The sequence below is a fragment of the Phoca vitulina genome, unplaced genomic scaffold, assembly GCF_004348235.1.
Source record: "Phoca vitulina isolate PV1807 unplaced genomic scaffold, GSC_HSeal_1.0 scaffold33, whole genome shotgun sequence".
NCBI lineage: Eukaryota > Metazoa > Chordata > Mammalia > Carnivora > Phocidae > Phoca > Phoca vitulina.
The window spans coordinates 16,967,196-16,982,399 of record NW_022589736.1 but is presented as its reverse complement, the minus strand read 5'-3'; the positions used below and the strand labels follow the sequence as shown (position 1 = coordinate 16,982,399).

Genomic DNA, 15,204 nt, shown 5'->3' with positions numbered 1-15,204 from the left:
ATGAAATTCTGGAGGCTATGAGGAAAGAACATTTGACAGACAAACTAGAAACTGAAAAGTTACTGAAAGAATTGAAAGACAAATTGGAGAAATCTCTCCCCTAGATCGTTGGCAGTAGCTTCCTAACTGAGGACTATGCTGTTGCCCTTCGAGGAGCTGTAGTATCTTCTCAATTCAGCAACTAAAATGGCCCTGTTAAAATGTAAGTCACTTCATGTTACTCTTATGCTCGAAACCCTACATTGGTTCCCCTTCATTAAGCATAAAAGCCAAAGTCCTTAGAATAACTTAGTAGGCCCTACCTCACCTCATCTGATTGTTTCCCCATTGCCTTTCTAATCACATTTCCTGCTACTCCCCTTCCTGTCTTGCTTGGCCACGCTGATCTTTCCTCTAAGTCAGGAATGAGGCAAGCCCTTTGCACGTGCTGTTCCCTTTGCCTAAAATGATCCTGCCTCAGGTGTCTGTATACAGGATTCCTTTCTTCCTTCAGGTCGGTATTCAAAAGTCACCTCCTTAGTAAACCTTCCCTGGTTACCTTTTCTAAGAGGTCAACCCCTTACTCCCCCCACCTTTTCATTAACATTCTCACAGATATAGGTATATTTTAATTGAGGTGAAATTCACATAACAAAACCGTTTTCAAGTGAACAGTTTAGTGGCATTCAGTACATTCAGGGTGTTGTGCGACCACCACCTGTAACTAGTTCCAAAACATTTCCATCACTCCAAAGTAAAACCCCATATCCATTAAGCATGTACTCCCCATTCCTTCTCTCCAGAACCCCAGTAACCACCAATTTGCTTTCAAGCTCTATGAATTTACCTATCGTGGATATTTCCTATAAATGGAATCCTACAACATGTGACCTTTTGTTGGGGATTCTTCCACTGAGTGTAATGTTTTTGAGGTCCGTCCTCTTTGCAGCACGTTATCATCACTACTTCAGTCCCTTCTGTGGCTGAACGATACTCTGTTGTATGCACAGAACACAATTAAGTTATCTACTCAGTGGACATTTGGTCTGCTTCCACCTTTGGCTAGCGTGAATAATGCGAATGTTTCTCTACAAGCACTTGTTTGAGTCCCTGTTTTCAATTCTTTTTGGTAAATATTTAGAACTGGAATTGCTGGGTCATATGACAATTCTATGTTTAGCTTTTTGGGAAACTGTTTCCACAGCAGCTACACCATTTTACATTCACATGAGCAATATACAAGGGTTCCAACACTTGTTATTTTCCTCTTTCCTTTTTATTATTATTATAAACCATCCTAGTGAGTGTTAAGTGGTCATTGTAATTTTGATTTGCATTTCCCTAATTAGTGACTAATGATGTTCATCATTTATTTAATATCCTTTTTGGCCATTTGTATATATTCTTTGGAGAAATGTTTATTCAAGTCCTTTGCCTATTTTTGAATTGGGTTGTTGGTTTTTTTGTTATTGAATTTTAAGAGTTTTTAATATATTCTGGTTTTAGGTGCATACTATATATTTGTTTTATATATCTGTCTTTCTCAGTAAGTTCTCTGAAGGCAGGATTTTAGTCTCTCTTGTCTCCTGCTGTTTTCCACTGCCTAGAACAGTGCCAGACACAGTGTTGGTGCTCAGTAAATTTTTGTTGAACAAATGAATTCCAGAAAACACTGAAGATTTTTCTCAGCAAAAACTGTGATATAACCATGTTGGTATGTGAATAAGGGGGAGAGATGGGGACTTAGGAATACTAAGTTGTCTTTGATCATAAGAATTCAATAGATCTCTAAGCTTATAAATCAAGAAATAACAGTTAATGTATATACGGAGACTAAAACAGAAGAACTCACTTTTGCTCTTCTGCCTTATCTACTTAAATACACATACAGATTCTTTCTCCAGATTAGTGAATAAAAACAACTTTGATGAGTATTTATAAATAAGCATTGTCACATATACTCTATCATATTTAAAATTTCTGTTCATGGTTTGAGGATGGGTAAGAAAATTGTTCCTATTCAGTAAAATAACTTTATAGTTTATTTTAAAAGAGGTGTAAAGTTTGTGATTTTAAATTTGAGTGCCAAACTGTTTACTTAATAAAGTTACCCAGATATTTGAGATGTCCAGTGGCCCAAAATAAAAAAATAACTTTTTTATTTTATTGGAACCCTCTTCCTGACCCATGGAGCTCATTCAACACATTTTGTAGGGTAGGTAGAGATTTTTCACAATTCAATCTTATTTGAAAATCAATGGTAAAAGTAAATTTAATAATTGACTTTTTATGAGCAGGTAAAACTTCAGATTGATTATAACCATCTTTTTTATCTCCTTTAAGTTTTTAAATTTAACTATCTGCCACATTTTATAAATCCTCTTACTCTTCCATCTGACTTAGACAAGTGATCTTTCTTCTTATTAAACCTCTGTATCTTGGAAACAACAAATATGATATTGTACTCTTTGATGTATCTTAGAGAATGTGGTTGCAAAACATACATAGAAACCATCCTGTATAAGTGGGACTTTTATACTTAGGTTATGTGCTATTGCTCCTCAATATTAACTGCAGGGATCGCATAGGAACTCAGATTCATCAAGCAGCAGGGGTCCCACAGAACCGTGTAATAAGAGGATGTGGGTGAAAATGGACTTCTTCAAAGAAGGAAACTTAATTTCCATTAAGTAGGGTGGAGAATTCTCCAAGCAAGTCATTTAAGCCATGACAGAATAAAATTTTCAGATCAGTGCATTGTGAGAGAGTGTGCCTTATAGGTATGGGTAGTATGTTAAAAGTCATCGTACCATGGTACTTTTATTTTTAATTCAAGTACCGTGGTACTTTTGATAAATTGAAAACTTAAGAACTTACTGCACAGGTAAAAGAAATGATTTTGAGTAGTAGATGCTTGAATACAGAACCTATATTTTTAAACTTATCTTTTTTGAATTATTTCCCTTAATTTAAAAAAAAATAGCTCTTATTGTTAAAATAGGCTGTGTAACATTTTTAAATAATCTTTTAGGAGTCAGGTCTTTTCATACTGAAACATATATACTTTAAATGCCCAAATATCACCTGACAGAATATTTGGGCAGTTGTCCACTTACCTTTTTCTTCTCTCTAACCATCAATTTTCCCTTTGATTTTTTGTCTTCCTTTTTTTATATTTTGGTTTTAAGATTAAATTATTTGGGTGATTTTCATTATTTCCTCGTGAACTGGAACTAATTATGAAATTAATTTTTAGAGCAAATTGAAGATGAGGGCTTTACGTTTGAAAATATACTTTTGAGTTTGTTAGAATTATATGTGTATAAAGTAGTAGACAAAATAAATTTGTTGTTTTTGTTTTTATTGTGCATTTCAATCTCAATGTGGGGTGACAGCTGCTGGTTCAATATAAAAATAGCTGGAACTTACCTATGTAACATCTAGTTTCATCTTCGGAAGATCGGTGACTAATTTCCCTGGTAATCCATTTCATACTGTCTTTTGAAGTTGGAGAGATGAGTTTTACATCTCTTTTTGTTCTCTTTTATGGTTATAAAAAGGACTCTGTGTGTGTGCAGAGTATCACCTTTGACCTTTGCTGTGATAAAGCAGTTTTCCTTTTAGGTAAGAACACATAAAATGAAAACACATGACTGTTGAAACTCAGAATATATAAAGAAACTGAACTGAATGCGAAGGAGGAACAAAACATGTAACTGTTCCCGCATGAGCTGACTACTCTTATGGTGGTATCTGTTACTGGGAGTCTGTTTAGAATTCTTTCTCCAGGGCAAGCTCCTTTTGTGTGTTCATCCTTGGATGTAACGTTAGGAAGACTACTGCGATTAAGTGTTAGGTTTCTTTTTTTAGCTGTTTAAAAACTGGACAGCCCTACTTGACCATTAATACATTTCTCTACATGTCATAAACACAATTTTAAGAAAAAGTGAAACAATGCTTTAGAGACTTTGTTATAAAGAAAATTCAGCCTCTGTGTGTCTTTCCTTGTTGGGTCAAAGTCGTGGAATGTGGAAGGCAGGTTAAATTCACAGGTGGGCATTCTGTAACATGTAGAATGTTGCAGTTTGCTATATTAATGTAGTCAGTCACCCCATCCATTTATCTTAAGTAGATTTGTGAGTCTGTGCTTATGTTTCAATGTCATGCCTTCTCTACTATAGAAAGGAAATGGATTTGAGACCTAAAGTATTTATTTTTATAGTTGAAGTCATAACTTGTCATGTGTGCTTTTAACACCTATCCTCTAACGTAAGAATAGCATCTGGTATTTGAACGACTTGGAAAGTTTGGGTAGAAGTCTACATAAATTAACAATTTTAATTTATTTAAATTATTGAAAAACTGTGAATTTTTAACCACAAACTGTTTGCTAACTGCTTAGCACACTTTGGAGCTAACCCTCATCAGCTATCTGTAGAGTTATGCCAAGGATTTGTGCCATCATAAATTTTATTTTTAACTGTTTTTATCAGAGATGTTTCAAAATATATTATAAATATTCTTGCCTCCTTAAAGTGACAAATTGCTCTTACCTTCTCTTTCATACTACTCTGAATGCCCTTAGGCAGCCGTTTCTGTGTCTGGTTTTTATTTTTAGGATTTTGCTTGTTAATCATGTCAGTCATGTCAGCCTGCTGACTGAAGGCCATCCCTCTTTCCCTTTCAATTTGTTTCTAATATTTTTTTGTGACGGTAGTCATATAATTATCCAAACAAGGTAAAATATCATTGATAAAAAGGCCTACAGGTGTTCTGTCATGAGTTTTAATTAGAATCGGTGTTGATAGGTCGACATCTCTAGGTGTCTGTCTATAATTGATGGAAATAATTGCAGTAAATACATTGGCTAGCAGAATAGAGCAAAAGCTCTTATGTATGTAATGTATGATAGTGTTAGCAAGTTTGTGATTTTATTTCTCTGTGTTTTTATTTATGTCACCCTCTGCCCAGAATGCGACCAAAATCCTGCTCATTATTCATGGTCCAGCCTTGATGTCTTTTGTGTTTTGACTCCTGCTTCTCTTACTCCCTTGTTGCCCCTAAAATTTCTTCCAGCTTTTTACCTGCTTGTGATCACTGGTGTGAACTGCGCTTTACCTGTTTTCCCGCAGGACCCAGTATAGCTACCATTAGGCATTGTACTAAGTCCTCTTGAAGTGCAAAGATGAATGATGCGGTGTAGTAATTTTCTGTTTCCGTTTACTGAGCGTCGCCTGTGTCAGGCATTATGCTAACCATCTTGCATGCATTCCTCATTTAGTCCTCAGGGCACCCCTGTGAGGTAAGTACCGTTTCTCATCTACATTTTATAGCCTGGGGCCAGTGAAAAATAACCTCTCCAGAGTTATATACTAGTGAGCGCCAAAGCCAAGATTCAAACTCCAGTCTTCTGACTCCGTAGCTTTTCACTTTTTCTGTCCCTTAGGATAACAAAAAAACAAATAATTACACAAGGGTGGAATAGAGACTGGAAGAGGGGAGAGGTGAGTGCACAGGATATGATACTTGAATTAAAGGACATGATAAGTTTTTGACTTAATATGAAGGGCAATATTCTAGGCTTGGAGAAAAGATAAAGCGAAAGGACGAGATGGGGGATGTGACGGTCCATGCTATATTTGGGGAATAGTAATTGGTTTGGTATGGCTGAACTATACTGGTTGTGCTAGAAGACTAAGAAGGAAGCAAAGGTTGGGATCAGATATGGGACCAGCTGGAATAACCCTTTATTCCCAGACCATCTTCACTCTACTATGTCTGCATGCTTAGCTTGATATGGAAGGCTTACCGTGAATTTCCAAGGCATGAATGTAAAGCATGTACATGGAAGTAGAATAACCTTCATAACAAACAAGAAGAACTTTTCCGTAAAGCTCTGATAAAAGTTAAGAGTATTAGAAATTTGAATATTGTGACTATTTTTCATAGTCAAACCTTGTTTCAAATAATATAAAAGGAAGGATTTGTGGGCGAGGGAAGGGTGTATGGTCAGGGTTGTCCCTTACTTTGCATTGATAACTAATGCAAGCCTGCCAACCTTAAATTACATAGTGTTATGTGGACTACAGTGTAATCTTCGTAGGCATTCATTTTCATATGAAACGTAGAAAGTCTGTATATGTGGAGATTCCCCTTTATGCAGCTTACAGTATTACAATCAATGTCAGAGGGTAAACATGAAGGGAAAGACAAGAGGAAAAGGTAGGCCAACTATGAACAGGAAGAGTAAATGTACATGTGGCACAAGCAGAATAAAGCCCCAGCCAGGATATGAGATTTTAATTCCTTTTGCCAGTTTCTTGAATTAACAACCCTGAAATTTCAGTGATTTATTCCATATTCAAGAAGGAGGCGGGTACCTGGGTGGCTCAGTTGGTTGAGCGACTGCCTTCGGCTCAGGTCATGATCCTGGAGTCCTGGGATCGAGTCCCACATCAGGCTCCCTGCTCGGCAGGGAGTCTGCTTCTCCCTCTGACCACCCCCCCTCATGTGCTCCCTCTCATTCTCTCTCTCTCAAATAAATAAATAAAACCTTAAAAAAAAAAAAAGGCGGCGGCAATGAGAGCAGTCCACCCCAGGCAGGAGGGATATTAGACCACTAGAATTATTTAGACTTCCCTGCATGTGTTGGTGATTATAAAAGCATTTCAACAAGGTGAGTTTTGTTATATTTAAATCCTCTATAGACAGTGCACCCCATATTTGCCTATACTGGGTACACCGCTCCCACCATACCCCTTCTCCCCAAACACACACCAGAGCTTATTTCTCTCTTAGTTTACATGGTGGCTGCAGGTGTGTTCCATGTGCCTTCTTCATTCTAAGATCTGGACTGAAGGAGCAGCCTGTCAGAAATGTGCAGTTCTCCTGGTAGAGGGAAAAGAGAAAGACACTTGGCAAAGCCACGGGTGGGCACTTCAAGCTTCTAGGAGCTAGCAGAATGTCACTTTTGCTTATATTGCTCTGGCCAAAAGAAGTCACCTGGCCAAACCTGATGTCAGTGAGGGTAGGAAGTAGACCCCTCCCAGAGAGGTACTTCACAGCCCATAGCCACAGGCCTTGATAAATAATCCTCTTAAAAGGCTGGGAGGCGCAAGAAATTGAGAACAACAATACCACCTAGCACCATAAGTTACTTTGAGTCCAGGTGTTTTAACTGAATTTAAAATGATTCAAATGATAGAGTCTTTACTTAGAAATAAGGAGGAATTTTCTGATTGATTTTTATCCAGGTGATCATTGAATATTAACTTAAACCATTTAAAGAAGTCAGAAAATCGGTCTTCTTGAATTATGTAGGTATTCATGTGCGGAGAGAGGAATGGCTTAGGTTAGCTGTTCTCTTCATGAAATTCAGTAGTTGATGGGGCGCCTGGGTGGCTCAGTTGGTTAAGCAACTGCCTTCGGCTCAGGTCATGATCCTGGAGTCCCGGGATTGAGTCCCGCATCGGGCTCCCTGCTCGGCAGGGAGTCTGCTTCTCCCTCTGACCCTCCCCACTCTCATGTGCTCTCTCTTATTCTCTCTCTCTCAAATAAATAAATAAAATCTTTAAAAAAAAAAAAAATTCAGTAGTTGAAAGGCTAACAGCTTCTTCACCTGCTTCTTCACATAAGCAAGAGAACACAGAAGATGATTATAGATAACCCAGCAGAGTCATTACTCAAAGCGTTAGGCCTTAGGGATGAATTCTTTGGCGGAAACCAGTTGAGAAAGGCTAGGATTATTAAGGTGAGTTGTATAGTTACGACAATAGGGAGAAAGAGAAGCCCATTCATTAGTAGTAATAATAGTAATGATTCTAATCATGTCCATTGGAGATTTCCTCCTACTGCCGTGTTTCTGCCTGTACATTTAGAGTGGTTTTTTTTTGGAGAAAGAATCTTGAAGGGCTTTTCTTTATGTTCCTTCCCTGACTTCTCTGCTAATGCAACACAGATCAGCACTACACAGCAGCGGGCTGTTGTGGAGAGAGCCAGGGGCTTTTGCCCATTTTGGGAGAAGTAATGGAAGAATAAGGAAAAAGTCCACTGTCCTAGCTACTTTCAGTTGACGTGGCACTACCTGAATTGTTTCTGACATTTGCACTGAAGAGTATTATGTACTTGAGAGCATTTGGTAATTGATTTAAAATTGGTTTCGTAGTGATTCCCAAAATATTTCCAGAAGTGTAGTTAGTGAGTGTGAGTCAATATGAAATATAAAGTGATTTTAAAGCGAAACATTACTTAAAGCTTAAAGGGAAATTATGTACCAGTTAACTTTTTTCTTTTGAAGAGCTCTTCGTGGCACTATGAAATGTCTGCGAGCTAAAATGTTATATATGTGTGATCATTCCTGAAGTTAGGTAAAACTCTCACAGGTTCTTTGATTACTTAGGAGATTTATCTTGATAATGAAGAAAGGTATTATGAATAAACTTTAAAGACCTTTTTTCAGTCATGAGCTACTTATACCTAGCCAACAAACTGAACACAGGCCTGCCTTATATTTCAGTAGGTGTTTAGAAGGATAGCTAATGTTACATTTTAAAAGGTTTATGGTGAACAGCAAATAATTATAGGAATAGTGCAGACAGAACTACACGAAAAAGAGATACTTGTTTCATGACTATAGGATATTAGATAGTCCCATTACAGCTTGGCTTTCTTTTTCCCCTTCTCTTCTATAGCACTTTGTCAGTTAAGGAAAGTTGGTTGGGGCTAGATAATTTTAAAAAGCTATATTGTTTAGCAATCCCTGTTGGCCAGTAAATTGGCTAAATTGAAATTGTTTGTTCTGACATTCCTCTGATAAAAGTATCTGATTATATTTGACCAAGTAGAGAACTACTTTTAGAGTAAAAATAATGTTGATGGTAAATCAGAGTTTAGATAACTAAAACACTATTTAAATAACTATTAGGTTTAGTATCTTTTCCCAGTGGAGGTACCTAAAAGAGTTTCAGATGCAATACCCATGGAAATTTTGTTCTGCTTAATAAAGCTAGGATAAAGAAAAGAAAATGCTTACAGCTAGCCTTGTTGACTTGGATAACTTGGAATTACATCATTAGAAACTCTATAACTCAGTGGTTTTCAGAGGGCGGGGGGGTTGATGTATGTTTGGATTTTATTTTAGGAGGTAATCTTCTTAATACTATTCATGAACATAAGCATATAGTAGCATATTTTTCTCTCTTCCATTAGATTGTGACCATAAATATACAACCTAGGTCTTTACCATTTAACAGGCTTGCCAGCCAGTATTCAGAACGTTGTGGGTGTGTGCATAGTTGTATGCAAAAAATGTATTAAATATATAAAAGCTATTGCTATATGAAGTCCTAGAAATGGAAACCTAAAAGGTAAAGTTCTCGCATTATTCCTCACACTACAACTGTTACTGAGAGTTCTCTTTAACTTCATCCTTTATGGTCAGCAAGAAAAATAGAGCAGTTGTATCTCTCACTAAAATATTTTGTCTTAAGATTATAAAGGACACTTTCTCAGTTGAATGAATTCTTTACTTCCCATTCAAACGTGCTATGCAAGTATGAAATACATTTGACATTTAATATATTACCAGATTCACCACATGGATCATTCTGTTCAAGATCCTTAAACCAGGAACCTTGTTCAGAAGTCTTTAAGTTAAATAAATTGGCCAAAATTAGTGTTGGTATTTGTCATTTTAAATCAAATTAGAAAGTTAAAGTGTTCAACATGGAACACTTTAATGGGAATAGGTGGTTTTATAACTTCCCCAGATTTCATCCATAAACATTTAAACATTACATAAACTTAAACAACCTTTAACAAAACATCATTTTCTATGATAATCTAAAAGCGTTGTAAACAGTCAAAATAGGCAAGCCAGTAATCAGTTGGGAAGACTATACTGGCTTTGATTTGTGGATGAAAACTTTGGGAATGTTTTCATTGGAATTTAATGTTGGGGGGGGCTTTTCCTTTTCTTTTGTCCCTCTAGCATAAACACATCCTAAAATGAGTGGTATGATTAAAAACAGTTAATTTCTAAGGAGTTTAGCCAGTTAGCTATTAGTATATCATTGAGACAAAAGGAGCAAAACAAGATTTAAAAAAAGATCATGACATAATTTACTTTATTAGTAATGACCATTACAGTTGCTGGGTTCATTATGTGGAACCTGACCAGTGCCATTGGGTTTTATTTTGGGAGGAGAAAAGGAATTTCTCTTGAGGTAGTTCACATCTGGGTTGTTTGCTCACGTCCAGGGTTTTGAGCTACTTATTTTACACTTCTGAACTTCAACCACAGTTCCTTTCTGCAGTCCTCAATTCTGACATCTTTGAAGTAATCTGTCCTCCGTTTCCGTGTCTCACCTCGTACGTTCTCCAGCCCTGGCCTCCTCCAGTGCTCAGGTCCTGCTCCCACTGGCCTATGAGCATCTTGCAGTTGGCAGGCATGGAGTGTTCGTAGTGTGCTCAGCATTAGGAGAACTCCATGTGCTCTATTTGGATACATAACCGTCACCTCCTAACCCCTGGTGTTCACAATCAGATTCATTCTTTCATCAAGGCTGATTTCCCTTCCTCACTGCGGCTTTTCTCACAGTTCTAGTCCCCCACCCACAGCTCTGCTAATTCCTTCCAGCTAGGATTCCCTACCCTCTTTTGAGCTGAGAGCAAAGTATCTTCTTCGTAAAACTTGTTAAGGGACACCTTTGTATTCCCAGATGTGTCAGAAAGAAGGATGTTGAATATAAGTGCCAGTGCACTTGGGGAAATAATATATTCTCTACAGCATGGGGCAGCAAACTGGCCCACAGGCCAGATGAAGCCACCAGCTGGTTTTGTAAAATAATTTATTGGAACACATCCATGCTTATTTGTTTATGTATTATTGTATTGTCTTGCTGCTGAGATCATATGGCCCTATTTACTCTCTGGCCCATTACAGAAAAAGTACGCCAGCCCCCAAATGTTCTAAATGAACATTTGTTAAACCAGAGTACACTGGGAGTTGTGCCCAAGCTTCAAATGATCTTCTAGATCAGGCCAGCATATATAGCCTGTTCAAACAAGAATAATACATTTTCTAAAGCCTAAGGTTTTTTTTATGTTCATAACCAGAGGTAAGCGATATGCAGTGAACATTTCATTAAGTCTGTTTTAATTCTTCTCTACGTTAGCATATTTTTTATTTATAGCACTTAGAGCTTAGAGATAAGGCATCAGGTAGTTCACTTTCAGTTCTTTCACGCGCCTGCATTTTCTGACATCTTTAATGCCAGAGAATTTGATGTAAGCCTTTTTCTGTGGCTAACACTGGAATCTTCCTCATTAGCTCAACAGTAATTTCCCAAAATTTCATTTTGTAAGAATATTAAAGTAATACTTCAGCTGTATTCTTTGCCCCCTCTTCCCCTGAAAAGATTTTCTTTTGTGACCGAGAAAAATAGTATTTCCTTTCCCTTTATTTAGATAATTCAAAGTCCTGTTTTAACACCCATTTTAAGCTTTTCCTCATCACTTACTAATAACAAAGGTTGAAATGCAGCAGATGGTTAATAGAAAGAATGTATCCTCATCTTGGGCCAGTATAAGTTTACCCTTGGGTAAAATCTCATCTGCAGCTCTACCTTCTCATCCAGAATTTTAGTCACGAATCCCCAAATTCCAACAGCCATGCTAAAGGGAAGAATCGAAAAGAAGTGGGGTTGGAAATAGTTAAGAAAACTAAAGCTTACAGTGAACTACATGGAGCAACTTTTGTAATTACAGTTGGAAGTGATAAAAGCAGCTAGGGGATCATAATAATAGCCCCAGTGTTAGTAATTGCTCCCTAAATCAGAGAGCTGACAACATGGCAATCCTAGCGTCAATACGAAGTTAATTATAGGGCTAAGGCCGTACTGGTGATGTATTATAAAAAGGAAAGAATGTTTAAGAAATACTATTTTAAATAGGCTAAATAAACATAACCCAAATTACAAATGCATTCTTCCTTTGACCCAGCAGTCCTACTCTGGTGCTCGATCCTACAGATAAAACTGTGCATGTATGAAAATTACATGTTCAGGTTTATTTGGTGCGGCTGTGTTTATCACAGCGAAAGATCAGACATTGTCCAAGTATCCAGCAATGAAGGACTGGGTGATAAAATCAGAAAGGGATTGAAAGGCCAGATGAAAACATGCCACTTGACATGCAGTTATCTGCAAAGTAATATTGAAAGTGCAGGGAAAGGAGACCCTAAAAGTTGCTATCAAGGGGTAGTAAATGGGAAAGAATTGTACATTCCCAAATTTTTCTGTGTTATAAAATAGCACTTCTTAACTTTATTATGTGAAATATGTGTAAGGGCTTGCATCTGTTGTTTTCCCGTTTCCATTTGACTTCTATTTCCATACAAACTGAAGCACCTTGTCTCATCATAAGAACTACACTAATTGATTCTTACACTTTGTTCCTTCATCTTCGAGATAAAGAGGGGAGCGGTGATTAGGGCAAAAGTTACTATAAAAATTTATTTCCACAGAGGAATAGCATTTCAAATTGTATTTAACAGTTTTATCCTATAACTTGTTAAAGAGGATTCAAGAAGGTAAAAGGGGATAGTTAGAAACTTGTTCTCTAATGAGGTTTGTATGAATGAACACAATTTTAGACAAAGGCTCAGGCCAACGCTATGAATAGAGGAAAACAACTGTAGCTCAGAGTCTAGATTTCTATCAGTCAGATAGAATTTCGTAACAGTTTAAATATGTGGAGCAAAGGTTTGTGAAGAGTCTAAGATAACATTGAATTCTGTGATTTTTTTGATAAATTGTAATATTGCTTACTATGCAAAGAAATTAGTCGTGATAGAGAATTTTATGGGAAAAAGAAATCTGCCTTCAAGATATTTCCTCTGAGTTAAGAAAAATTAAAATTCTGGACATGCAAAACTTGATTATTGATCTGTGCCTAGGTATTGCTATAATAGGTTTACTAAAGTAATAAATACCAAATGTATTTCTGTGTAATTGCTTGCTATCATATCTCTGGATTTAATTTTTAAATATTTGAAAACTAGATATATTGTAAGTTTTATTTCTTTTTATTTGAACAATGATTAAAGCAAAAGTGTAAGTCATTACTTTTTGCAGGTTGCATTTTTATAGTAATTATTTAATATTAGACTTTCCACGTGTTTTTATATAAAGCTTCAGTATCATGCTCACAACAATTGCCTGTGGTTGCACTATTATTCCCATTTTTCAAATGTCCAATTAAGGCCCAGAGAGTTTGTGACTTACCTAGTCACACACATCTGATAGAAATATCACTCAAAATCTTCTGACTCCCGATTTCCTAATTTCCTCACCCTAGCCTCATATTTGTTCTGTTTATTTTTAAGGCCGTGATATTATTGTGGCTGGTTGATAGCAGGCTTTTTCTCTTTTCAGGACATGGCTTTAGTTGCTCCCGAGGCTCCTTCAGAACAAGCCAGGAGAGTTTTTCAAACCTATGATCCAGAAGGTAAAAGATTTTCTTTTATTATCATTGACTCGGTGTTTTATATCTCTATATGTTTGAAATGGATTGATAACTGAGTTTTATTCAAAAGTATTTTTGGATTATTGAATAAAATGTAGGTTGCATTTCTTGAAAATTTTAAATTGGAAACGTAAAAATGGGAACAAATAAGGATGCTTAATGATTGTCAAATTCTCACATGGTGTAAGGTTTGCAGGTTTCTTGGGGTAACAGAGTTATGATTACTTGCATCTTGACCTCTGAAAGTCTGCGTTAAACAGGAAAATATCACCTTCTAAACAAGCTTTTTGAAAAGGTATTCCTTTATTCTGTTATTCAAATTAATATTAAATAAGTCTTCCAGAATACTTTTTAAAATTGAAATAGACAAATATTCTGTAAATTTTAGGTATACAAAGTGTTGCTTTGATAATTTATATATTGCAGAATGGTAACTACGGTAGCATTAGCTAACACCTCTGTCATGTCACATAGTTACCATTTTTCTGTGGTGACAATTAAGATCTAGTCTCTTAGCAACTTTGAAGTTTATTTATAGCACAATATTTTATACTATAATAACTATGCTGTGCATTAGCTCTCCAGAACTTATTTATCTACTAGTTGCAAGTAACATCTTTAAGACACCTCCCCCACTAACCTACCTCCCCAGCCCCCGGTAACCATCATTCTTCTCTCTTTTTTACAAATTCAGCCTTCTTAGATTCCGCATACAAGTGACATTGTGCAGTATTTCTTTTTATTTGTCTGACTTATTTCACTTAGCGTAATGCCCTTGAGGTCCATCCATGTTTTTTCAGAAGGTTCCTTCATTATCATGGCTAATCAATATTCCATTGTATATATAGGTATATAAACCACATCTTCTTTATCCATTCATCCCCTGGTGGACAGTTAGGTTGTTTTCACATCTTGGCTGTTGTGAACAATGCTGCAGTGACTGGGGTAGTGCAGATAGCTCTTCAAACTATTGATTTCAGTGCCATCAGATAATACCTACCACTAGGATTGCTACATCGTATGGTAGTTCTGTTTTCAATTATTTTTTGAGTAATTTTTTATATATGTTTTCTTTAGTAGGTGTACCATTTCATATTTTCTCCAGCAGTATATACTGGTGCTCTTTTCTCCACATACGCATCAACATTTATCTCTTTGGATAAAAGCCATCCTAACAGGTGTGAGGTGATGCCTCATTGTAGTTTTGATTTGCACTTTCTTGATGATTAGTGATATAGAGTATCTTTTCATATGCCTATGGGCTATTTGTTGTCTTTAGAAAAATGTCTCTTCAGACCCATTGTTCTTTTTTAATTGGATTATTTTATTTTTTGCTATTGAATTCTATGAATTCTTAAGGGGTTAACGCCCCAAACACATTATCAGATAGAGGGTTTGGGAAGATTTTCTTCCATTCTGTAGGTTGTCTTTTCAATTTGTTGTTTCCTTTGCTGTGCAGAGGCTCTTTAATTTAATGTGACCTCACTTGTTTATTTTAGGGGTTTTTTGCTTGTGTTTTGATGTCTTATCCTAGAAATCACTGCCAAGACCAATGATGAGGGGTTTTTTTTCCTATGTTTTCTTAGAGGAGTTTTACAGTTTCAGGTCTTACATTTAAGTCTCTGATCCATTTCAAGTTAATTTTTGTGAGTCATGTAAGGGGTCCAGTTTCGTTCCATTTCATAGCCATCTCATGTAGAT

At 36.5% G+C, this 15,204-nt stretch overlaps 1 protein-coding gene across 7 annotated transcripts in view; it reads left to right on the top strand.

The window, feature by feature from the left end:
* The window catches only part of MINDY3 (MINDY lysine 48 deubiquitinase 3), an 86,945-nt gene that overhangs the window by 49,739 nt on the left and 22,002 nt on the right, over positions 1-15,204 (top strand). For all 7 annotated transcript variants that reach the window (XM_032425586.1, XM_032425585.1, XM_032425591.1 and 4 more), the window contains one exon: positions 13,413-13,485. In XM_032425586.1, the coding sequence (XP_032281477.1) occupies positions 13,413-13,485 (73 nt within the window). The remainder of the gene's footprint in view (positions 1-13,412; positions 13,486-15,204) is intronic.